Source organism: Pavona decussata, unplaced genomic scaffold (assembly GCF_977016875.1).
Source record: "Pavona decussata unplaced genomic scaffold, jaPavDecu1.1 SCAFFOLD_53, whole genome shotgun sequence".
NCBI lineage: Eukaryota > Metazoa > Cnidaria > Anthozoa > Scleractinia > Agariciidae > Pavona > Pavona decussata.
Window position 1 is genome coordinate 3,143,762 of NW_028145475.1, and position 23,139 is coordinate 3,166,900.

The 23,139-nt window shown below is 39.0% G+C and overlaps 3 protein-coding genes and 1 long non-coding RNA gene across 6 annotated transcripts in view; 1 reads left to right on the forward strand and 3 right to left on the reverse strand.

Annotated features, from left to right (window-relative positions):
• LOC146480512 (uncharacterized) overlaps positions 1-13,404 on the reverse strand; it is a 30,481-nt gene extending 17,077 nt beyond the window's left edge. The window contains exons 1-10 of one of the 3 annotated variants that reach the window (XM_085109692.1): positions 13,211-13,403; positions 11,382-11,445; positions 10,235-10,683; positions 9,109-9,395; positions 7,095-7,679; positions 6,184-6,596; positions 5,308-5,537; positions 4,174-4,302; positions 2,409-2,771; positions 1,673-1,854 (exon numbers count right to left, since the gene is read on the reverse strand). In XM_085109692.1, coding sequence (XP_084965818.1) covers positions 1,673-1,854; positions 2,409-2,771; positions 4,174-4,302; positions 5,308-5,537; positions 6,184-6,596; positions 7,095-7,679; positions 9,109-9,395; positions 10,235-10,505 — 2,460 coding nt within the window. In that variant the 5' untranslated portion in view covers positions 10,506-10,683; positions 11,382-11,445; positions 13,211-13,403. Of the gene's footprint in view, positions 1-1,672; positions 1,855-2,408; positions 2,772-4,173; positions 4,303-5,307; positions 5,538-6,183; positions 6,597-7,094; positions 7,680-9,108; positions 9,396-10,234; positions 10,684-11,381; positions 11,446-13,210 lie in introns of all 3 variants that reach the window. The other 2 variants (XM_085109693.1, XM_085109691.1) reach the window with 2 other exon arrangements.
• A 645-nt stretch (positions 13,405-14,049) lies between these two features.
• LOC146480513 (protein O-linked-mannose beta-1,4-N-acetylglucosaminyltransferase 2-like) lies at positions 14,050-16,565 on the forward strand. Its single transcript, XM_085109697.1, has one exon. The coding sequence runs from the start codon at positions 14,084-14,086 to the stop codon at positions 15,806-15,808; it is 1,725 nt and encodes a 574-aa protein (XP_084965823.1). The 5' UTR covers positions 14,050-14,083; the 3' UTR covers positions 15,809-16,565.
• Positions 16,566-19,504: 2,939 nt separating this feature from the next.
• Positions 19,505-20,412, reverse strand: LOC146480514 (uncharacterized). The gene is made up of 2 exons (XR_014864718.1): positions 20,073-20,412; positions 19,505-20,006 (listed from the first exon to the last, which is right to left on the reverse strand). It is a non-coding gene; the product is annotated as an uncharacterized LOC146480514 (long non-coding RNA).
• A 24-nt stretch (positions 20,413-20,436) lies between these two features.
• On the reverse strand, positions 20,437-22,468 carry LOC146480515 (uncharacterized). The gene has a single exon (XM_085109696.1). It carries the CDS (start codon positions 22,132-22,134, stop codon positions 20,647-20,649), a length of 1,488 nt encoding a protein of 495 aa, XP_084965822.1. The 5' UTR covers positions 22,135-22,468; the 3' UTR covers positions 20,437-20,646.
• Positions 22,469-23,139: the final 671 nt, after the last annotated feature.

Sequence of the window (23,139 nt, forward strand, 5' to 3'; positions counted from 1 at the left end):
ACAATTATTGAAAGGCTCATTGGAAACTGGGTGCAAGTGATGAGTTGGCCTTAGAATCCAAATTTCACCAAACAAAAGGCTGTGGGAGCGTTTACTTGGGCGTCGTTGTATTAGGAGTATCTGAGCATGCACGTTAGTTCAGTCTTTGGTGACAGGTGAATGATAAAAGATTCCCCGAGAGTCTAAGGCATCACTTTGTATTTGCGATAAACGTGATGTAGTACAACCGAAAATGTCACGCAAACAAAATAAAACATTACTCTCTTACTAAAAATGTAGGATTTTGTAACCATGAGGTGCATCTAAGATAATTATGGATTTTGTCGACAAAGGAGCATTTGTGGTTCCAGTGGTAATTATGAATTTTGGCGACAGAGGGGTATTTGTGCGAATACCTTTCCACCCTGATACCTTTTTTTTCTGGGCTTTCTATGAGAGATGTTCCTGGACCAGCTTTTTCACTGGTAACAGCCCACAATCGCAAAATGTCACGCATAACGTGTAATATGACAGTTGGCGAAAAGACATGTGTTCTATATGGGATGCGTGTGATAAGACAAACCTCACATAACATCTGATTTTACAGAAAGTTTATAACTCAACGAATCTATTTCATGGTCACTGGAATGAGACAGAACTTTAATGATAAAACCAAAGAATGAAGTATTTCAAATTATGTCTACAGTTATTTGTTTATTAAACACGCAATGCCGCATCACCGGATGAAACTTGATACACGTGAACGATTTTGGTTGCCTAGCACGTGACCGATTTCTTCTTGGTGTTTCAGCGTGTCAGTTTCTTTCTGTATCCAAACGACGGCTTCTTTCAAAGTTTTGTAACATCGAAAGGGGCTTTCAGTTTTGCTAAAGTCGGGGTGCTTAAGTTGCTATTTTGGCTTTATCCAACTTAAAAATAAAATGCGTTTAGCGTTGCGGTACTCAGTTATTGTTTGTACGGATATGCAAATTTTTGGCGTTTACGTTTGTTTTTAGATCGATTAGCGAGATCTATTTGCGAGTTTTAAACACTCGACCTCGAAGGAAAGATTTTTTCAGGTTCTACTGTTATAACTTTATTCACAACATTAACTCGGATTTTTAGGGTAATTTCCTTAGTTTGAAAGTTTTCATTTTTGCGTTTTATGTTTGCTGAAGCGGGCACACGAGTCATCTGACATTTTCTCATAGCCCTGGTTAGTTTGTGTCGCGTTAAAGATGAATTGAATTATTTTGGTTTCACACTCGATCGAGAAGAGCTCCCTGGAACTGTCGCAAACATGTGAAAAACGTTTGTTTCTAAAGTAAGCGTACGTTTATATCGCTGGATGAAACTCACGTGCCGATCAAGCTGCGATTGTTTGACAAGATGAAAGCACGGTAAATTGAATGAAATTATTCAAAGTCTTAGACACGGCTACCGTGTCATGTTGGTCACTTGCGTGCCATTTTTCTTGCTGGCGTGCCATTTCACCTGGTGCTGTGCTTGACACACTTCATTGTTCGATCCAACATGCATCTTTGTTTTTATCGTGCGATAACACGACTCGATCAGATGCCAGCGTGTCATTTCACCCACTGCCTATTGTTTAGCGTGTCAATTTGGCGCTTACCCACTACCATCCAGGATGTCTTTCAATAATTATTAAAAGTATTTCTAAAAAGTGGCATACCTGGGTTTCCCTGGGTGTTGCTTGTTGTGCACCAGGGTTTGGAGTTGGAACCTCTGTGTTTTTTATTGGTAATGGATCATTTCTGCTTGTTTTGCAACATATCTCACAAATCCTGCGTGTCCTTGGGTTATGATAAGTACAATACTCACACTCCCACTTGTCAGAATCTACTGTCGATTGACCTGGGAAAAAAAATTCAGGAAAATTAGAACTGGTTAAATGCATCCAGTACAAGGAAGCGAGGGTTGGGTAGCTTTCATTTGAAATGGCTTAACACTTAAATTACCTCACCCAAGGACCCACTTCTTTATATTAATAATTATTAAGAAATGAGTCACTTTTTTGTTTTTCGGTCCTTAACTTATTTTATGACACAACCACATCAGCTGCTTTTCATGGTCAATCGTATAAATGCTTCACCTTAGGCTTATTTTTATACCAAACCTCTACTAACTATGCCTTAACCTAGCTAACAGACTCAAAAGTAAGAAACGTATTTATATCTAACATTTTTTTCTGCATTAACGACAGTACCACAGGGAAGCACTACTTAGTGGCACGTCCATTAGAATGATCAAACATTAGCATTTTATCTCCTGACTCAAGAGTAAGAACAACTTTGCACTGCATAAAAAAACTGTACCACAGGGTTAAAATACACTTCAGTCTCAGATGTTAGATCCAGAGCAAAAACATGAAGCAAAGTTAAAATGAAATTCATGTAGTTTAAACAGACCTGCACCAGTTGAAGTACTGATGTTCACATTTCCTGGTGACTGCTGCATTTGTCTGCCAGCTCCCCTTTGATCTGAAGACAATGCCCAGAGGGGTGGAGGGAAGTTCCTTGTTTCCACAGATTCAGTCTGTCGAGTTGGCACAGCCTGATTTGAAGACTCCTGGTTTGTCTTGGCAGGAAGTGTTTTTTTGCAAAACAGGCATGTCTTCGCATCACCAGAATTTAAGCAAAAGCAGGAAGGGCAAGATAATGCTGAGCCCCTCTCTGGACTGATAGGTCCGTGACTAGTAACCCTTGATTCAACGGGCAGTTTTGTTCGAGTAGCACTTGGCGATTTTGGTGGTAAGGGTGGTGGAGCCGCACCTAAAAGAATTAACCAAACAAACAACGATAAATATTTATGGTTGACCAGTTTGCTCATCTATAAAAGGTTCAACATAGTAGAGATATTCCAGCTCAAAACCTACCACTTCCATACATGACGTATTTGATAGTGTGTTTTATGGAATATCTATGGGTATTGAATTCCCATAGGTTTCCTATACATTGGATAGCATAATTCACAATTTTGTCAAAGCAGACCCATATCAGCTCCATATCATCACCCAACCTTCCCAGATATGGTTAGATTAATGGCCCAGTCTGTGCCATATCATTCCAATACCTTTCCTTTGGTCAGAGATAGATTCTACGCAATATTCATGTCTTTGAGGAAAAAGTGAACAAAGGAAAGAAAGAAAGAAAGGTCTAGATTTATGAGATGTACTTACCCTTTGCTTGAAAAATAATAGGGCAAATTATTTTACTTCAGTCTACATGATTGTATTTCTTGGATATATGAATTATTTATAAGCACTTTCAAACTACACCAACCAAGGGCTACATGACATTTAAATTTGCCAAATCTACATGTACCGGTATTCCCCCTCATGCAAGAAAACATTAATCATATAATGTACAAAGTGTGGTTTTCCGCTGGCTGAGGAACGAATGAAGCGGAAAACATTTTTCTCACACACGGCTGGGAGTATGGGTTTGAGTGTGTGGGGGGTCTTCAGGTCACTTTCAGGGTTCAGTTGTTTTTGTTGCCATCTGCCATTGCCTGACCTGCCCCGCCCACCCTGCATGGTTTTTGAGTTTTTGTAGGTTTCAAGTTGTGCCCTAGTTACGTTGTTCTTATATCTAGGCTTAATTTCATATCAGCCATTGCTGCTCTCTTTTTTGTGCTGTAATGCTATTGATTTGTGTTGTTGATGTAATAAAGGTCAGGTTGCTGCATAGGCGGCTTGGCATGGCTCCCAGTTGTGTGTGAGAATTGATCTTTTCTTCAAATTTTTGACACATTTCTTTGAGCAGATTTTCATTTTCCATGAGACAAATGAGTTGATTTTCATTTTCTAAAACTAGCAGTATTAGGTGATCACTTTAAACAAAGCCAAATCAAAACTGAAAAGAAATATAGTTACAGTGTCAGGCTGAAAGAAATCATTTGATGCATGATTATTTTGATTGTGTCAAAATGGAGCAACATCAGATAATTTTTTGTGTTCTGTACAATAATCAGTTCATTTGAGGTCGCCTAATAGATTATATTCATTAAAGAATACTGAAAAGATTTCTACCAATAGCAGGGGTAGCAAATGGTCCTTTAAAAACTGTCTTGTAAACTCTAATCAAATTGTATTGTAGGTCTCTCCGTGTAACGTTTTACAAAGCTGTCTCAGAATCTCAAATTCTTTGTACTGGTCACAGAACAGATACTCACTTTTGACTATCACATTACTATCTCGTTCATCATCTGCTCCCAGACTGCTGTTCTGAGCAATTCCAGTTATAAGTCTAAGAGGACGATTGAGGGGTGGTGGCCTTAGAATTTCTCTGCTTTGGCTCTGAGCTGTGGGATTAGAAATGTCAATGTTGATACTAGGGACTTTTAGATTTGAGCATGAGTTGACTATAAATACAGCATTTGACTTCAAGTTTATAGCGACAGAAGCTTCATTTTACTCTTTGTGAACAACAAATTCGATGAAGTTGTTTTGAAAGATGATAGTTATACACCCTTTTATGATTCCAGAAAGAAGAGATCAAAACGTTTTAAGGACTTGTTATTGCCACTACACTGTTCTGACAAAAACTTGTAATTTGACGAAGGCTATCTCCGTTCATGTGAACACATTCTTTTGTCTATTGGAAAAATATGTAGTTGCGTTTGTACTAGAATCTAAAGGTACAGTACTGCACACCAATAATAATTCCAAATGTCACTTGACAAAGCTTTTATTAGCATAGTTGAACTATTCAATCTCTTTTTCATGGAAACTTACTGATGCCTTACTTTCCAACCTGCCAATCAAAATAGAAGGAAGGAGAAAGGCAGAGTTTTGAATTGCCTCCATGTTAGCTTCCCAACAATTTTTTAACCCACGGCCTGTAAGACCCAATATTTTAGTGAACAGCATCTACCCTCTCCTTACAATATCACTACTTCAATCAGTTGTGTACAACGTACAAGTTCGGCAATAAGGGAATAACACCCCTTGCCACTGCTGCAAAAAATACATATCTGACTATTATTAGTTGTTTTTAGTTAGGCTTGGTTGGATATTTTTTATAATAAATTATATGCACGCGCCCATTCAGTGATTCTTTGGTACAAGTAAGCTGGCAAAAAAACATCAAGGTATCATTACTTGTCAATTAAAGGCCATGTGCAAAAATTCAGGCACTTTCATAAAAATTTTTTTTTTACCTAAATCGTCACTTAGGAGACTTTTCCACTAGCCTCAGTCTTCAATTATGTAAAAGCACTTTAAATTTGGGCTTCTGAGGAAAAGTACTTAAAACTGAACTATTATAATATTATTATTATTGTTACCTCACAGCAGAAACAACTTACTCGATATGACAGGCTGTGAGGCTACAGTCTGGGTTCCAGCCACAGGTGTAGATTGAGGATGCCTGGTGGGTGTGGTCTGTTGTCTCTGAAGGGTGTTATATGGAACTCTTGGGGGGAGTGGGGGTGGCGGCTCTTCCTGTTTCGGTTCAGGTGTTTTAGCACCTTGAGCCACACCCTGAAGGGACGGAAGTGGTGTCTTGTTTCGTCTTGGAGCAGGCACCGGTCTTGGTCTTGCATTTGGCAAACCAAACACAATAAATGGTAATTTCATTTTAATGCGACTTACGTCTAGAGCTAATTTAGTAACAAAAAGTTGCATTGACTACAGCTGGCCAAGATGAAATGGACTGCAACTTAAAAATGCTTTCTCATTTATGGCAATGTACTGTGCCTTTCAGTAAGGTGCAAATTTCTCAAGTTCACAACTCACCCAGGCAACTGTTATCTTTTCACTGCTACCAATCAATGTACCAGACCTCTTCGGAAGTCAGTGGGGTCAAAAGTCCAGTTTCTACAGTGCGATTTGGGGATTTCAATCCAATTGTTGTTCTCTGTGCTTTTATGTCTAGTTAGTCATTGCTGATTGACAGTAGCAGAAAATGCAAATCATTAGTTGTGTTTTAAAGTTCAGAGTTTGCCTGTTATTTCCCCTCAACATATTGATTTTAAAACACCTCTGGACTGCTTGACCAAAAAATAAATAAATAAAATGATCTACATGTAAGACCAAACTGGGCAGTTCCTACAACACATCTCCTTGTGTGCACTTTATTATCCAGAAAGTGCCAAGGACTAAGTCTCGATAGACCTTGAAGGGTTCCTGGCAGCTTTAGAACTAGATTCTAGCTATTGATTAGTATATATTGTCAATCATACCTTGATTCTTCACCAGAACTAGCTGTAGCTGCAATGGGAGAAGCTACTCTGTGTGACTGTTGTTCTGTTCCTGGAGCACTGGTAGCAGCAGCAGCAGCAGCACCCAATACTGGCTGCACTGTAGAGGGACTTGCCGATGGCGCCACCAGATCAGTTCTAACATGCCGCTGTCGAGAGGTATGCTTGTGGTATACTCCATCGCAGGGTGCACAAAATGTATCTCTGCAGTCTTTACAGAACTTTGTTGCTATCGATTCTCCACATATTTTGCACTCCAAGTCTGTTTGAGCCTGAGCGCTCTCATTTGATGGGAGTATGCCATCCTCAGCATCTTCATATTCTGAGTCCTCTTCACTCTCACTCTCAGTTGCAGCTTGTGGCTCTTGGGTGGAATGAACTGTAGTCCTACTTCCCTTTGTAATGGGATTAATAATAAAAGAGAATCAGTCTGTCAGTCTGTCATCAAGCTAACCCATGATAACAGATTCTTAATCTTGTCACCTCAGGTTTATGTTTCTAGTGCATCCGATCTTCAGATAAGTTTTTAAAGGCAGGATGCCAATAATAAATTTTGCAAGGTCACCAGATTTGGACCCATTGAAATTTTCCTCAGTATACCATTTAGGCTCCCATGCCAGATGGCAAGTTACATCAAGCCTTGCAGTTTTCATTGCACAATGACTAGAACAATCAGAGGACCATCTTTTCCAAAGTTTTCATTTTCATCATCCACATGGGTACATTTTCAAAATATTTTATTTTCAAATGTCTCCTTTTTTTTATGCATATTCATGTGCACAGAACGTGACAATGAAATTTTCCCATGTGTATGGGGCCTAGCTTAGAACAAAGGAGGTTAACATTAACCTAAAAAACAACTTGTTTTTTTTGCATGTTGTCTTTTCAGATACCTGTCTTTCTGGTGGGCTGCTTGGTTCTCTGCCTCCTTGTCTCCTTGCTGCTGGTGTTGGAGATGATGGTGGCTGTGAAGGTTGTTGGTATCCTGGAGATGCCAATGTATTACTTGCTCCTGTAGTTACCATAACAGGTTGTGGTAATCTGGACGATGGGTTAGATGCTCTTTCTGGGAAACACTGCGGTCTTGACGGGGGAAAATTTGTCCGCAAAAGTACTGGAAGTTGGACTTCATCCCGAGGAACTGGTGGGTCCATTTCGTAGAATGGATGATTGTTTACAAGCAGTGCATCAATTTCATATCTAGCAAAGAACAAGTCTGGTGCCAGATGTCTAAGTCTATTCACATCAGGCTCAGTAACATTATGAGGAAAGGCGACACCATCAGCAATATCTTGAGTGTATCCCATTTGTGACAGAATGTCACGACTGCCAATCAATCTTCCAACATGAACTTGCACGAGAGAGCTGGTAAATTTCACAGTTCGCCAGTAAGGAGGACGGCTTTCTTTGATCAGATTAGAAGCATATTTTTCCAAGATACCCAATCCTTGAGTAAGATGGAGGAACCGGGATTTCTCCTAAAATTGATACATTCATTGTTAAAGAGTATTGTGTATTCCAGAAAAAATCCATACTCCCTCCATGGAAGATTGTTTTGTTTTGCGCCCCCTCCCCCTAAGAAATTCCAGTTTAGCTTTACACTTTGCTTCTAAAATTTTGACTCCTAAGACCCACCTCCCTCTAGGAATTTCCATGGGGTGGGTATGGATTTTTTCTGGTTCAACTGCACATTACTTTGCCTTTGCTAGAAAATTAACCAAGCTACAGTCTAGTATAGTTCTTGGTGGAATACAAGTTTCATAAGTTTCCATGTTGCCTTAAAATAAAGTGACTGTATGATTGACTCAGGTAAATATGATCAGGTAATTTGATGCTGGGGATTAAAAAAAATTACTCATTAATTCACCAAGTCTTAGAGCATGAGCTGAAAATAACTTTTTGCTTGTGAAAGGACACATGTCCAGCCATGCCACCATTAATATTTTTGCTTCCCCAAAATAAAAATGTCTACAGCTAGAATAGTAATTTTTTATTTTTAATTACAGTGCAAATATTAAATAAATAATAATTATAATAATTTATGTATAAATTGGTTGATTTTATTCATCTGCAAAGGCTAGCCTTTGGTAATAGTGCTGTCCAGATACCATGTCTGCCACATCCAAGACTTCATCAGACATGGGCCAATTTTAGTTGGACATTGTCCAATACCCAGTTGATAATTATTTGCAGCCTCGGAACTCATGTAAAAACATGAAGTTCAAAATGATTAAATTTATGTTGTGTGGTCTGACTTGCCATTTGAGTCTTTAGATGAAATTCAAGTAGATCATCACCCATTCAACAGAAAGGTAGCTCTTTCCTGTGGTGCTATCCTAAAGGCTCAAAGGATAAGGTATTTGAAGGGCTGAGAGCATATTAACCAACCCAAATGACTTTTCAGATTGCTTTTTGTTGTTTTAGCTCAGATTCACCAGAATTTTGGCATGTGGCCATGAATTCATTCAGGAAACCTTGCTCCAATGTTTTATTGCTACTTTGTGCTTCATTTTGTGATAAAAATGGAAACCTTGCCCATGATCATAAGTTTTTAATTTATTGCAAACAAAGTGCAAGCAGTAGGTAAAACATTGGAGCAACGTTTTCCTGAAGAAATTCAAGGCCAGCCACATGCAAAAATTCTGGTGAGTCTGAACTAAAAACAGCAAGAACCGATTTGAAAAGTCATTTGGGTCGGTTATGCTCTCAGCCCTTGAATTATAATAAAAAATTCATATATTGCTTAAGGAAGTAACCAGGGCTTCACCAAACCTTTACTTACAGATCCAGTAGGAAATCACTGATCGGATAAGTTGGCATCAAAACAGAACAACGTTTTGCTCAAGAAAGCGAGAGGTGCAAGATAATAGGTGTTCAAAAATAGATTAAGTTTACTGCAGTACCAACCTTGTTTGCCTCAAACACTCTCCTTAAATCAAGCTCTACATACTTCCTCTCAATATCCACGTCCATATTTAAGAGTGGAGCACACAATGACAGTAGTCTCTGCAAGGTAGGATCTGTTATATTATTGTATTCCCGCACCAGAGCTGCTCGTCTTTCTCTCAAAAAAATCTCTTTCTGTTCCTCGCTAAGGCCTATAGTTCCTCCCACACTGTCCAGAGGAGTACTTCTTCTTCTTACTGTTATAAACACAGGAGGCCCAGCAGATTGATTTGACTGTTCCTGTGATCCTGAGGAAAAAAATTCATCCAGTTTGAACCCTTTAAGCCCCAGCATCAACGTGCATATTCTCCTTAATATTCTCAGCTGAACAGACATGAGGGAACTAGTTAAGAGAATTAGTTTACACATCAAGAAATTTCATCTTTGGTACCTATTTTGTCCCTTAACTCTCACAACCTACATGTTTGATCAAGCAGTGATGTTTTAAGGAGAAAATAGACCTTGGTCACTACTGGGGCTTAAAGCCGGTCTAAGTATTAATTTAAAGTTATGTTTATGCTTTGTTCATTGTGCTAGGAGTGTTAGCGGTACTGATCACCATATTCACTTGATGAATATAAACTTTAATACAAACTGTCTTAAGGACGGTGCCTACTTTTGTTACTGCGCGTATGATCTGCTTATCTTGAGATATTCTGGTTTCCTATGGGTGGTGCCTACTAATACAGGGATATTTTTGTGCGGAGAAAGCACAGAGAAGGCAGAGAAAGCAGAACTTAGCATGTCCTCTCGCATAGTTTTCATAGATAATTTAGGTTTACCTTCCAAAAAAAGAAGGCTATATATTGTTATGTATTTTAAAGCTTTTTAGAAATTATTAAACGTTGCTTAATTATCTCTGAAAAATGCATGGTTGCCCTTGCTAAGATCTGCTTTTCCTGCATAGCCATTAACTGCACAAAAAATACCTCAGTCTGTATTAGGAAGCAACATCTTACACAACCAGAAATTTGAGCTACAAAAGATGATTCCCAATATGCATGCTAAGTAACTGAATGTCTTATTGCAGTAATAGTAAGGAGTGATATCAACAAATCAAATGCAAACACTCAACTTGTATACTTACTTTGCATTGGTGATATGACCTCAGCTGTACCGTATGCTGCCATTCTAGACCTTGGTACAGGAGCACGACCTCCCTGCAATACATTGGGACCATCCACAGCATTACGCCAATCACTGCCCCATACTATATCTGGGGCATCTGGACCAGCAGGTGGGGCATTTTGTAGTGACTCAACTACTGTACCGGAGAAATTATTTCCCTGAGTGATTCTAGCATTTATTCCATCTCCTGATAAGTAGTTTCCTTGTCTTGAATAGCCATCATTTGCCATGTTTGGTTTTCGTAGAAGGCTTTCAGCAAAATGAAGTTTTTATCTTAAGCGGGCAGCACAGAATATTGCTGGGGGATAACACGGTCTCTGACCAGTTAGATTACAATATTGGCAAAAAACCTAGTAACTGTTTAAAGGTTACATGTCTTCTGGAATTGTCTGAAAGCTTGGTCTCCACCTACAAAGTAAAATCAAGAATGGTGCCAATGTAAATCAATAAATGATTAATCAATCAATCAAACCTTATTTAACCCTTTAACCCCTGATATTAAACAACAAATTCTCCTATCTTGTCTCCATACTTTTCTTATAAAAGTACTGTGGAGAAGTTATTAGAATATCAAGAAAATTCAACTTGGGTGGTCATATCCTTAATTCTCATGACCTCAAGGGTTGAATAAGCATTGATATTACAAGGAGAAATTTGATGCTGATCACTGTTAGGGCTTAAAGCTAAGGGTTAAAGAGGGCATATATAACACTAAACATGGTACATATTACTCATGATCTTATTTTAATAGAAAGTACAGCTTGAAAAAGTTACTGTAAAATACAGATGACTCATTTTCCTTAGGCATGGAAGAAATAATGACAACAGAACTGTCTGTATCTAGCTCGAGACCAAAATACTGGGACACTTTTACAAGTACATGTATACAGCTCAGCAGCCTGTCGGTCATTAGCAAGCCACTCAACCACCAAAATACGTTCTCTCGGAGTCCTCATTCTATAAAGCACTTAAGTTGACTGAAAAGCTGCAGATCAGTAGCCTGGGAGCAACAAACAACGCACTGGTGTTACCTTCCATGTTCTATAAGCCAGTACGTCAACTGATGACCTATAGATCTGAACCATAAAATTAAATAGTTACCGTACCTTCCTCATTTGACAAGCCACTTAGTCCACCAACAAGTAGCAGAGTAACTAAACTATACACTTTCTTGTTCTACACTGAATATATAATAAGCACCAAGTTGACTACTGAGCTGAAGAGCCACAAAAAGTAGAAATCCTCATCCTATAAACCCAGACATAACTGATAGAAGATCAGGGAGTAATCTTACTCAATAAGTTATCAGCTACTTAGTAATTATTGGTTATATAATTTGCTGATAATCAATGAGAATTGACGGACCAATCAAAGACAAAACATTTTGAAGCCTATTGAATTACTCACATTACCATGTCATTGATTAGTTATCAATGTTATAGTCTGATAACTCATTGATAACCTACTCGTACCTTAAATAATTAAATATTGATTATTAATCATTTTCCATTATCCAGCACACTGTTACAAATTTCATGCCCCCTTGGCAATGAACAAACATTTTTTAGAAATACCATTCCTCTGATTGAAAACAATGTTTGAATCTTTGTCAAAAGTGATGTTCTTGTTCTTTTAAATTCTTGATATCATGAAAAGCTGCCACATAGTTGTTTATATTCAATCATAACAGTAGTTAGTATATACCGCACAAGTGAATAGTACTTTTCGCGCACGCTGATTGGCTAGTTCGGAGGTGATTAGCCAATTTATTTAGATAAACGAGGCAGCTGTTACAAAAAAATACAAAATTGGCAACAAAGTTTAGTTTGACGGCATTAAATGGTAAGTTATGGAATCTTTCCAACCTGACATATTCTAAGGCGAAAAATGAAACTACAATGCCTTGTTTACGAAAACTGACCGAGCACTATAATTACAATGTAGACAATAAAACATCTAATGTTTTGGAGCATGGTTTCAAAATCAAGACCAATTTCACGTAAATGTTGTAATATTTAAATGACGAATATGAATGGTAATAACAAGGAGCTCTTAGGCTACTGCGGCCCAGTCTTCCTATAATAAGTTTGTTCAATTAGTAAAATTCAAAGTTCAATAGTCATTGATTACTAATAGATTATCAGCAAATATCAATGACTGAATTGGTTACCCATCAATATCACTCATTAATGTCATTGACATCATTGATTAGTTATGCCTGAATAAGGCCCTAAAAGTCTACTGACATTAACCACAGAGTGAGGCAGAGCTATTAATAAACACTTTTCAGACTTAAATTCTTTCTTCATCTTCTTCCTATGAAGAATCCAAAGTTAATGCTTTCCCTTCCCAAACAAGCCAACAGTCCTTTTCAGCAACACTGCTCTGAAATTAAAGTGGCCCTCTGTTCTACAGTCACGCAGTTAAGTCAATCCTATCAGCTAGAGGCAAATGCTGAAGTCATCTAAACTTTGATGATTTTGCCATTTGGATGATACATGTACACAACATTTTTAAGCTTCTTCTCATGGTAGAAACTATTGTAACACCAATCAACACTGTCTTATGATGAACCAGAATCTTAATGCATTTCCTTGTGCATCACTTTTTTTTCAAATAATTTGGCGAGCAGTAGTCAGACAACAATAAGCTTGATAATTGGAATTCCTAGAAAGTCAGGGGGGACCAATCTCTAGAGTTTATCAAGAGAGCTATAGCTATAAAAACTTGAATAACTTATAAATAGGAATACAAAGATGTTTTTTGACGTGTAGTTAGCAGGGTAGAAAACGAAGCATTAACTAGTTTCTTCCACTTTCAATTCCTTGTATCTAATGCAAAAATTGGTAATTTTAACGAACTCTTAACGCGGTACGCGCTAACTATGCATCTACAGATCTTTCTACTCCATGATTAAATTTTAACGGTTTACGACATTACCTAAAATCTTGAAGCATGGACTTCGACTTGCATTCAAACAAGCTTCTTTGTCTTTTCCCTGGGTACCTTTTTAATGGCGATATTCGGAAACTTAGGCACGTATTTCTCGGAACTAGGGCAAGAGTAGGGAAATTTCCCCAGATACTGGTTTGGTGCCCAGCCTGGTGCCCAGCCAATGCGACGAAGGGATAAAGGGACAGTCCCTCCGTCGCTAGACGGAAGCTCAAATTTCAACCAATCAAATCCCTCCCACGAGCCTTCGCGTGGGTGACGACATTATACTAGTGCTACTAGTATAGTAGGCTGGATGAGAGCGAGTTGCAACTCGAGTTAATGTTGTAAAACATGAATTTGTAAAATATAGAATGGATTTTTAACACAGGGATTTGTAAAACAAGGAGTAAATTTGAGATTAGGGGGCTACAAGCACAGGATGAGTTTTCTAGAGCCTGTTCCGCGGCCTGTTCCCCCAGGAAATTTTTTGAGCTATAAAAGCAAACACCGCTTAAAACGGAAAATGACCTTGTTTGAACGTGAATTTTTGTCTGTCAATAGTTTTAATAAGGACTGAACACAACTGGCCAGTACTGCGCAAAAGTTTTTTCTTACATTTTGTAATAAAAGAATTTAACACAACTACTACAAATTATCTGGTATGGGAATTTTCCCTACAAAAGAAGCTGTTTCAGCGAAAAAAATATGGCATTTATATTTGTTTTCAATCTCGTACCCAGAGTCCTCAGGCTCTTTGGCCTGCGGTTACTTCGTTGTTACATAAAGTCGCTGGTACCCAGTCTCCATTCAATCATGCAACTTGCGAGGTGGAACGCCTGATCGTTTTGTTCCTTGATAACAAAAGTGGGTTTCCATGAAAATTGGCGTATTTACACCCTCGCTCCTTTACTTTTTCTTGGGTCTTGTATCCTGCTTAGTTTTTAATTTCACTTACCGATGGTTAGGGGCTTCAATCGTTGATAAATACACGCCCAACGCGACAGAGAGTAGCGAATCCTTGGGGGATGGATCCAGCTTGTGGTGTACTGGTCGGAACAAATCATCCCGTATCTGCAAATTTCGTTTTTTATGCTACCATCCAATTCAAGACGAGTACCTTTTTTTCCATGGCCCAGAAACGGTCACTCATGGTGTACCGTCGAACCGCTTTGATCCAGCATTGCTTGACATGTCTTCAGTTGAAGACCACAACACCCAGTACTTCAACTATGTGGACTACCCTGTCGACGCTTTAGAAAGCTTTCCCAATATCACGGTGCTCGACGATTTTAGCTTGATATTTCATAGGTTCAACCCGGAAAATATCATGCACGTTGTCCACGATGATCTTTTGCCCTTGTATCACACAATGAGACAGTTTTCACACAGTACACTTTCTGTTGATTTGGAGTTTAGATTAGTCATGATGGAGGGCTGGGAGGAAGGTTCCTATATTGAGTTGTATAAACTATTTACAAACAAAGGATTGATCCTAAAAAAAGATTTTGGGAGAACTGATAACTTGACCTGCTTTCGACATGGAATCATTGGGATTTCAAAATACACAACATGGTATCAGTATGGTTTTCGAGAACCCCAAGGGGCACTGCCGCATGTTGCTTTAACTGGAGGGTACATGCGACAGTTTGTAAGATTCATTAAAAGAAGGCTAGGACTTGAAAACGACTTGTCCAACTCTTCAGATTCTTCCTATGTTGTATTGTGTTCGCGGGAGCATAATCGTTTGATAATCAATGAACTAGACTTGTCATTGGCCATTGCGAGACAGCTTAACAAAAGGGTCATTCGTGTCGGCATGGCTACACACTCCTTCAAAGAGCAGGTCCAGTTCATCAGTAAAGCTGATGCACTGATTGGAATGCATGGCTCAATGCTTATTATGGCAATGTTTCTGCCTCCTGGTGCAAGTCTCATTGAGCTATTTCAATTTGGCATCAATCCTGATAACTACACCCCTTATCGTACCATGGTGGAACTACCTGGTATGAATGTTATCTATGCTTCATGGAGAAATGAGATTGAAGAAAATACTGTTACTTATCCTCATGAGATACCGGAAGCTGGGGGAATCAGCCATCTTAGTGAGGAAGAACAAGAAGATATTATGAATGCAAAGGAGGTCCCAACACATTTATGTTGCAGCAATCCTTACTGGCTTTACAGAATATATCAGGACACTATTGTTGACATTCAGTCATTTCTGTCAGTCATAAAATTTACAGAAAGAAAGCAAAAAATGCTATCAGCAAAACAAGAATCTGTTTCTAACCATAAACTTTTCCCCAGTAAAGTTATCAACATAACATGCCAAATTCCACTTAAGGAGGTTCAACCAGCCCTGTGGTTGTCATGGAAACCACCCACAAATTTGCCGTTTTTAACCACTGGAGATGTTAAATATGAAGTATGGATTCAAGAAGTGGAAAGAAAAGACTATGTAGCATTTATACTGGATATGTCAGAGTACACGTTTAAAGATCATCTTAAAAGGAACACACAGTATAATGTGTGGATCAGATGTATTGTGAATGAACTTCATGGCCCTTTTGGAAATGCCACAGAATGTATGACACATTAACTCTGTTGACACAAGCTTTCAAGTGGCCTGACTACTACCTATCTCCTTCATGCCTAGTGCCCACATAAGCCTTTGACAGAGTGTCTGCTTAGTGAATTGCTCTATAATAAATTATGATTTTTATGGGAAAGGGTTATCAGAATACAACCCAACCTCCAAGTTGAAAGACCAGGGTTTTCTGTCAGGGATTTCCTTCCCTTAGATGACTAGTGGTGTCAGCTAACAAGCTCCATCTTCACAGGTTTAAAAGAAAAGATGAGAGGTTTCCTCTCCTTAATAGCACTGGCCACAGGAATAACAGCATTACACATGCATATCATGCATGTAAATCCACCATATTGTGTACAATTTAGGCATGCGTGTTATGCCTGAGTAAAAAAATAACACTCTAGTGCATGTAAATAATAACATGCAAATTCTGCACAGTACTTGTAATCTTTACTTGCAGAGTTAAAAGAGAAGGAAACACTTACTGTTGTACATCAGTTACTTGTGGTGATTAGCTTTAGGTGATTTATTGACCCACCCACTGACCAGCTGGTTTACAGCTGCTTATTTGACGTGTGTCTTGTTTGCAGCTGACCTCCATATCTGGAGGCAGTTCTCCTTTCTGCCAGCCCTGAACTTGGGACAAAAGTTTTCAAGAGCTTTTTGTACTGTCGTTGTACTTTAAATAATGCTCATTTAACACCTCTTGAATTAAAATCACCTAGTGGCCATAAGTGAAATAAAATAATTGCATTTGACTAAGGAAGAATTCAAGTCTAATGGTGTCAGTAAGAAATTGAATTTTTCTCTACAAATGGTGGGTGAACACCAGATTAGTCCCCCAAAGACTCTTTTGTTTTTTGCAGGCGCTATTGACCTCCGTTTGATGAAGGCTCTTCACCTTGATTTTATGCAAAGTCATAAAAACAATTATTATTCTGATAACTCATGCAAGGTCTCATGTTTGTTGCTTATATTATCATGGTCATGAGTCAAGTTTTGTTGTCATTCTGTTTGTGTTCGATAAAAAAACAGATGTGCTGTCATACTGCATCGGGAAAACACAAACTGAATTCGGATATCAAGCAATAGTGAGAGTTCGTCTCAACTCAAGTTTAGAGAGTTTGGAAAGATTTCTGAACAGCCCCATTCATTAACAGTTTCCAATACAAGCACCACAGTCAAACTAACCCTCTTCCAAAAACGGCAAACGTAAACAGAGTTTGAGTTGCAAAATGTATATTAAATAATATTATTAAAGATGGGGCTGTGTCAAAATCTTGCCTTTTTGTCATATCAATTCATGAGCTTTAAATAATACCAGTAGTTTGTGTGCTTGTATCAAATCAGATACACACTGATACACATGCAAATAATAATTTAGATCAACATGTTCCAATGAACAAATTAGGTTACTTCATTTGAAATACCTATGGCTTTTTAGTACCAAAATTTTTGCCAAATTTTTCATACACACCTTCTTGGTAGAAGACGAAAAACATATACCGTCTTGTGGTCTTTTCATGACAAGTTTAAAAGCATGTTACCAAAAATGCTTTTTATTATTACTTTTATGTCATACAATTAATAACAAGGTTGTGTGATGTGTTTCCATACAACCTTTCACAGACTCAAGTTGCAGAAATGATAAACTGTATTTAAATCAAGAGCTTTAGTGGGGAAAAGGAAAGTAATCCCTACTATTCTAGGCTTTATTTACCCTTGTCCCATAATACTTAAAATAAAGATTTTTCAATTTGCATTATTTTTAAAAGGAAAATTACCAATAAAAACGTAACACAACGTTTCAACAACTTAATGTCATCATTGTCAAGTGTAGAGAAATTAACTTGAGCATATATAGACAATTTCTCAGTAATTTTACTACACTTAGTAATTTTACTACACTTGATAATGATATGAAGTCGTGGAAACACTGTGTTACGTTTTTATCATCAATTTCCCTTCAAAAATGTTTATCGAAATTGATCCTTATTAGAAGCATTATTTTTTGTCTGCATTTCGTTCTATATTTCCATGGATTCCATGAAAATTGTGTCACAATACACTTGGCTAGCTGTAAACCTGAAAAAAATGGAAACCTTCTTTTAAAAGTTTGAAATTTTCCGACTGCATTTAGCTCACAGTACATTTAACTTACAAACATAGCCCGGGTAGCCAGGTGACCCTGTCTTGACCACAATAAAATTACAAACAAAACTGATAGCCTGTCCAGACGGGTAGGTGGGTCACCCTGACTAGTATGTAAACACTTCAGTTTGTTTAATAAAGAAATGCACGAAAAGTTACCCCCCTCCCCTCCCGTGCATATAAACAGGCCCTAAGAGAGGAATCTACTTCTTGGTGCCTTCCCTGCACCATGAAGAACTTGGTTTTCAATAAACACCCTAGAGTGATTATTTGAGAAATGTGGAATGTAGTTAAAAAAAAAGTACTAGTGGGGGTCTTCTGGTTTTTATTAGTACAAAGAATTGGGGTTTTGACTTGTATTGTCTATGCCAAATGTCGGGATGGAAGTAGCATAGACAAGAATCATTTCCATCTAGCATGATCTACTCTCAGGTTTTGTTCCCAATTAATAATTATTACAAAATTCTCTGTACAAAAAAAAAGGGGGAAAATGGTTTCTCGCATCGGTTTAATCTTAACATTTCATTAAACTTCAAGCTCTTATAAATATACATTTTTATGGTGTTGTCTCTCTGTAAAAGTTTTTTAATAACACAGCGTGTGCATGCTTCCCCCATCTGACTTGCACACGTCATCGGATGGACGCACGGCCATGTGTATGTGGAGAAATGTACCATGATGACGCCAATAGGAATTAGATTAGGATGCATGCGTGCTATGTTATAATAGTTGATGTTCTGAACTCATTACGGAAAAAAAGATAATTCTCTGAGCTGTGAAGAGAACCTATAAAAATTCCAAGGGTTTATCAATAACCACAATAAAATTCTAGCCAGGTGTCAGGCCCTAAAATGTGGGAAATGGTAAGATTAAACATATTTTTTTACCTTCTACATCTGTCTCAGCAAGTTTTATTTCAAATATTGATAGCTATCTTCTCTGTTTTTCCATATTCAGCTTGGAACAGACTACTCTGCATGCTTTATTGCAATCAGCTGTGCTGCTGCTATATTACAGCTTGGAACAGACTACACTATGTGCCTTATCAATTGACAGGTGTGCTGCCACTATATTATAGCTTGGAGCAGACCACACTATGTGGCCCATCAGCTGGGCCAGGAGCCTGCTAAATTTGATTTGTTTAAGGAAAAGTATGGGATAATACAAGAGGCACATAATTAAACTAGATTTTACAGAATGTTACATTAGTGCCTTTAAACCTGTTAAGCAACAATAGTGACCAACATCTAATTTCTCTTTACATCATCACTACTTGATCATTTATAGATCATGAGAATGAGGGGAATGATCACTAACGATAAAATTAAGGTCTTGATGTTCTAAGAAAGAAATTCTCTCAACTAGTATCATAAGAAATGCATAGAGAATAGTAGCCTCCCACGCAGACACTCTTAGGGATGCGTGACGAACCCCTAAGGACATCTGCATGGGAGGCTAAGAGAACAGTGACGAGATTACGTATTGTGATACTGAGGTTTTAAGGGGTAACTTCTGCGTCTTACTGTAAATTGGTAAAATAAAGTATGGACAGTCAAAGTCAGTTATGTATTTATTATAAATGATAATAAATTATTATAACAATTTACATTTATAAATTTCAATAATAGATTTATTGAAATCACTACATCATATCACAGTTGAACAACTTCACCCTTTGGACTATAAGGGGGGACTATAAGGTTACTGGTGTGAAATATGGTTGGTAGCAACACACCTGCAAGTGAATATATGAGGGGTAATAGCAACAACGCGCCAAACATCCACAATGAGGGTGGCAGTACGTGACACACCCAGAAAATGATGCAGTCAGAGGGTGGCAGCAGCACACTCTGCAGGGTACAGGATGAGCTAAATGTGCAATAAGGAAGGGATGAACAATGAGTGTGGTGCATGCCACAAATTAGAGAGTGTGCTCTACCCTGCCTGCTATGTGCAACATGAAGTGGTAGGTGTGCATGTCACCTTATGCAGTAATCAAGCTTTGTTAAAGAAGGGGTAAGGCAAGGCAGGGAACAAATCAACCTCGTTCCCAGGGCCCCTTCTTAGCTTGGGGGTGGGGCCACCCCCAAGCTAGGGAAAAGGCCCTGGGAACAAGGTTGGGAACAAATTACAGAAGTAACGTGTTATAGCAAGTTGCTTGAAGAAAATACATTGTGTGCATGCATCAGAAACAAAGGATCACTCAACTTGACTATAGCTGCTTAACACAAGAGGTGTAACACAAGTTTTTGAGCTGTTTGGTCCGAAATACTGAAAACCACTATGCATTCTAGAAACCATGTCTGAAAATGCATAAGAATTTAAGAGGTCAGGACTGAAAAATGGTATTGGAAAATTATATTTTTTTTGTCTGAAATATGGCCAGGGTTTTGAGAACCAATTACTCCCTGGGTAGCCTCCCACGCAGATGTTCTCAGGGGTTTGTCACGCGTTCCTGCCCAGGACGCGTGACGTACCCCTAAGAACGTCTGCGTGGGAGGCCACCCTGGGTGACTGTATTTCACAACTTTTCAGACAGTTGGAATAGAATAGGATGTCAGACTACAAACTGGCTCCCACAGGTCTCCCTTCTTCCTGAGTTCATTCAGAGAAAATGAAGAGGAGAAACCCTGGGAACCAGATATAGGATGATGGCATGGTCACCTGGTACTAAAACTAATCTGACCTCATTTACAAAGTCATTCACCTGTTGATGGAAAGTGCACAGACGGCTTCATGATTGACAACACTATGATAAGGGCAAAGTTAATAAATGTTGCAATAGATGCAGCTTGTTTCATAGTGAGAGGAAATCCATATGTCTTGGTACCTAACTGGAATGTTTCTACCAACTTGAAAAACCTCTGCCATTCTTCCTTGTCACCCTGAAGCTGGCCGACGGACCACAAGTAATTGAGATGCTTTGATACGTGGGACAATGCTTTGGTGATCCCTGCTGCACTCCAAAGCAGGCGTATCGACAACAGAAGCCATATGCATGTCCTTACAAAGGTCCACCAATGAGAAGACTTGAAATCTTTGACCAGACTAACAATGGCTCCCACGTGGGTAACAAGATTAGCTACTGAAAAAAAAGCCAGTAGTACAATGAATGGTTGGAACAGTCCTGCAAGAACGTCAATGCTTCCCATGATACTGGATAGATATTTACAGGCATCTGCAGGCTTAACCTGAGGTTGCCCTGGCACACCTATTCTCCCCACTGTTGGTCCTGAGACATCGATAGATGCAGAGAAATTAAATTCCCCTGTATTCCAGTAATCGCCTTCATCTATACTGCTTCGATCTGGATTAGGTGGATTGGGAGTCACCTGCATTCCACTTAACACCGGTGCATCTTCTTCATAAACCAGAACGATATCTTTTCCAGTCTGAAACAAATCCATGAAAAGGAACCCAGTGATGGCGTTTACAACTCTTCTCACGGGACTAAGATTTTCCAGAACTGGATTTCGCTTCTTAGACGGCCTGTAGAGGAGAAATGGACTGTCCCCAAACATACACATGAAACTGATCACATCTCGAACGGTTAATCGGCTGATCAGTATGAATGAGTAGGCGACGAATCCTGAAATGTACATGGCGACAACCCAAAAGCAACAATACAGCACCAACCACGTCACAGAGTCAATTTCAAGGACTTCGGAATGGTCTTCTTTCAGAGAGCCTGCAAAAGCGTCGCTTTTGAAAACCGTGTGAAAAATCACGTAAGCCGTCCACTGATAAATTTCCAACATAAATGGATAGAGGCAGTTTTTAAAGGCCGCTTTTCTGAGCCAAGAGGCTCTCTGTGACTCATGCCATGGGATTCCCTGATCTGATTCCACGAAACCTGTTACTAAAGACTTCCTAGACAATCGTCTTCTTAGGAGCTTGTTAAATGCAGCAGAGGTGTAAACGCGAAACCCGGACACCAGGGCGATCAGGGGAACAATGTAAAGCGAGAATTGAATCCACGTGTCTATTGTGGTTCGAACGAAGACGCCAATAATTGCTACAAATGTCATACCCGCGAGCAAAAACGTGAAAATGATTCCTCCGAGCCAGGAGTGTGCTGTTGAATAAAGCCTTTCTCCCGGTCCAAAAAGAATAGAAATTGACACCAAAGGAGACAAAGCTCGAGAGTAAGAATTCTTTTCAACAACTGAGGCGCTAGAAAGAGCCATGATTTCTGCTGGCAACCGCAGTTCTGCTACAATGATCTCACGACGTTCTTGGAAAGCCTGGCGTGAGCCTCTGACGGTCCGGGCCAGGCTTATCAGGTGACGATTTCAAAAACGTGATACTATGACATCCTGTCATATGGTCGCGGACTGTAAATGATATGTCGAGACAAAGGAACCAGAATTAATAAATGGCCCCTTAAATTCCCATCTCTCTTGTAACTTTCCACTCTATTCTGGAATCAGTTTGTTCCATTTATTTTCAATTTGTCCCTATCCACTTGATCCTACCTTCACTGGTGCCAACCGCTTTGTTCCCCAATCAGCCTCCAAGGCTAAGAGAGAGATGGCGCAGTGAGAGCACTCGCCCCACACAGGAGCCGATTACCCTGCCCCCTACCCACCAATGTGGCCAGGGGTTCGATTCCCGGTGTTGATGCCTCCCTACTCCGAGGGATTTTTCCGGGTACTCCGATTTTCCGTCCTCCACAAAAACCAACATGTCCAACATTGCAACTCAATTCAACCCAGAAGTGGTGGATGAAAAAGCTACTCTGTGGAAGCCACCGAAATTCCCATTTATTAATTTATTTCTATTTTAACAGCCAGTTATCATTTTTTCGTTTATTTCTAGTTACCCTGAGTGCCAGGGGCCATTTTTTTTTTCAGGAGAAAAAGAGAACCGCGAAGGTCGCCTCTTTATAACCGCCGATGCGGTTATTTGCTCATTTTGATATTTTAGACAACGGGCCTCTAGAGAGAGGGTAATTTTTAGTGGACGTATTATAATATTGTCTGGATTTTCATTTTCCACAACAAAAACAAGTCTACGCGAAGAAGCAAATGACCCGGCAAATGACAATGGAAAATTTGTGCCTATTGTTCAAAAACAAACTGACACAAATAATTTAAGACCACAAGAACTCATTTGGGCCACAAATGTTTGGAACTTTCGATGAAGTGAACGAGAAACAAAAGGACAATGACGTTCCTAACTTCATTAGCTGA

Coding starts and splice junctions, on each gene's coding strand:
- LOC146480513 (XM_085109697.1), top strand. CDS start 14,084: ATGAAAATTGGCGTATTTACACCCTCGCTCCTTTACTTTTTCTTGGGT.
- LOC146480515 (XM_085109696.1), bottom strand. CDS start 22,134: ATGGCTCTTTCTAGCGCCTCAGTTGTTGAAAAGAATTCTTACTCTCGA.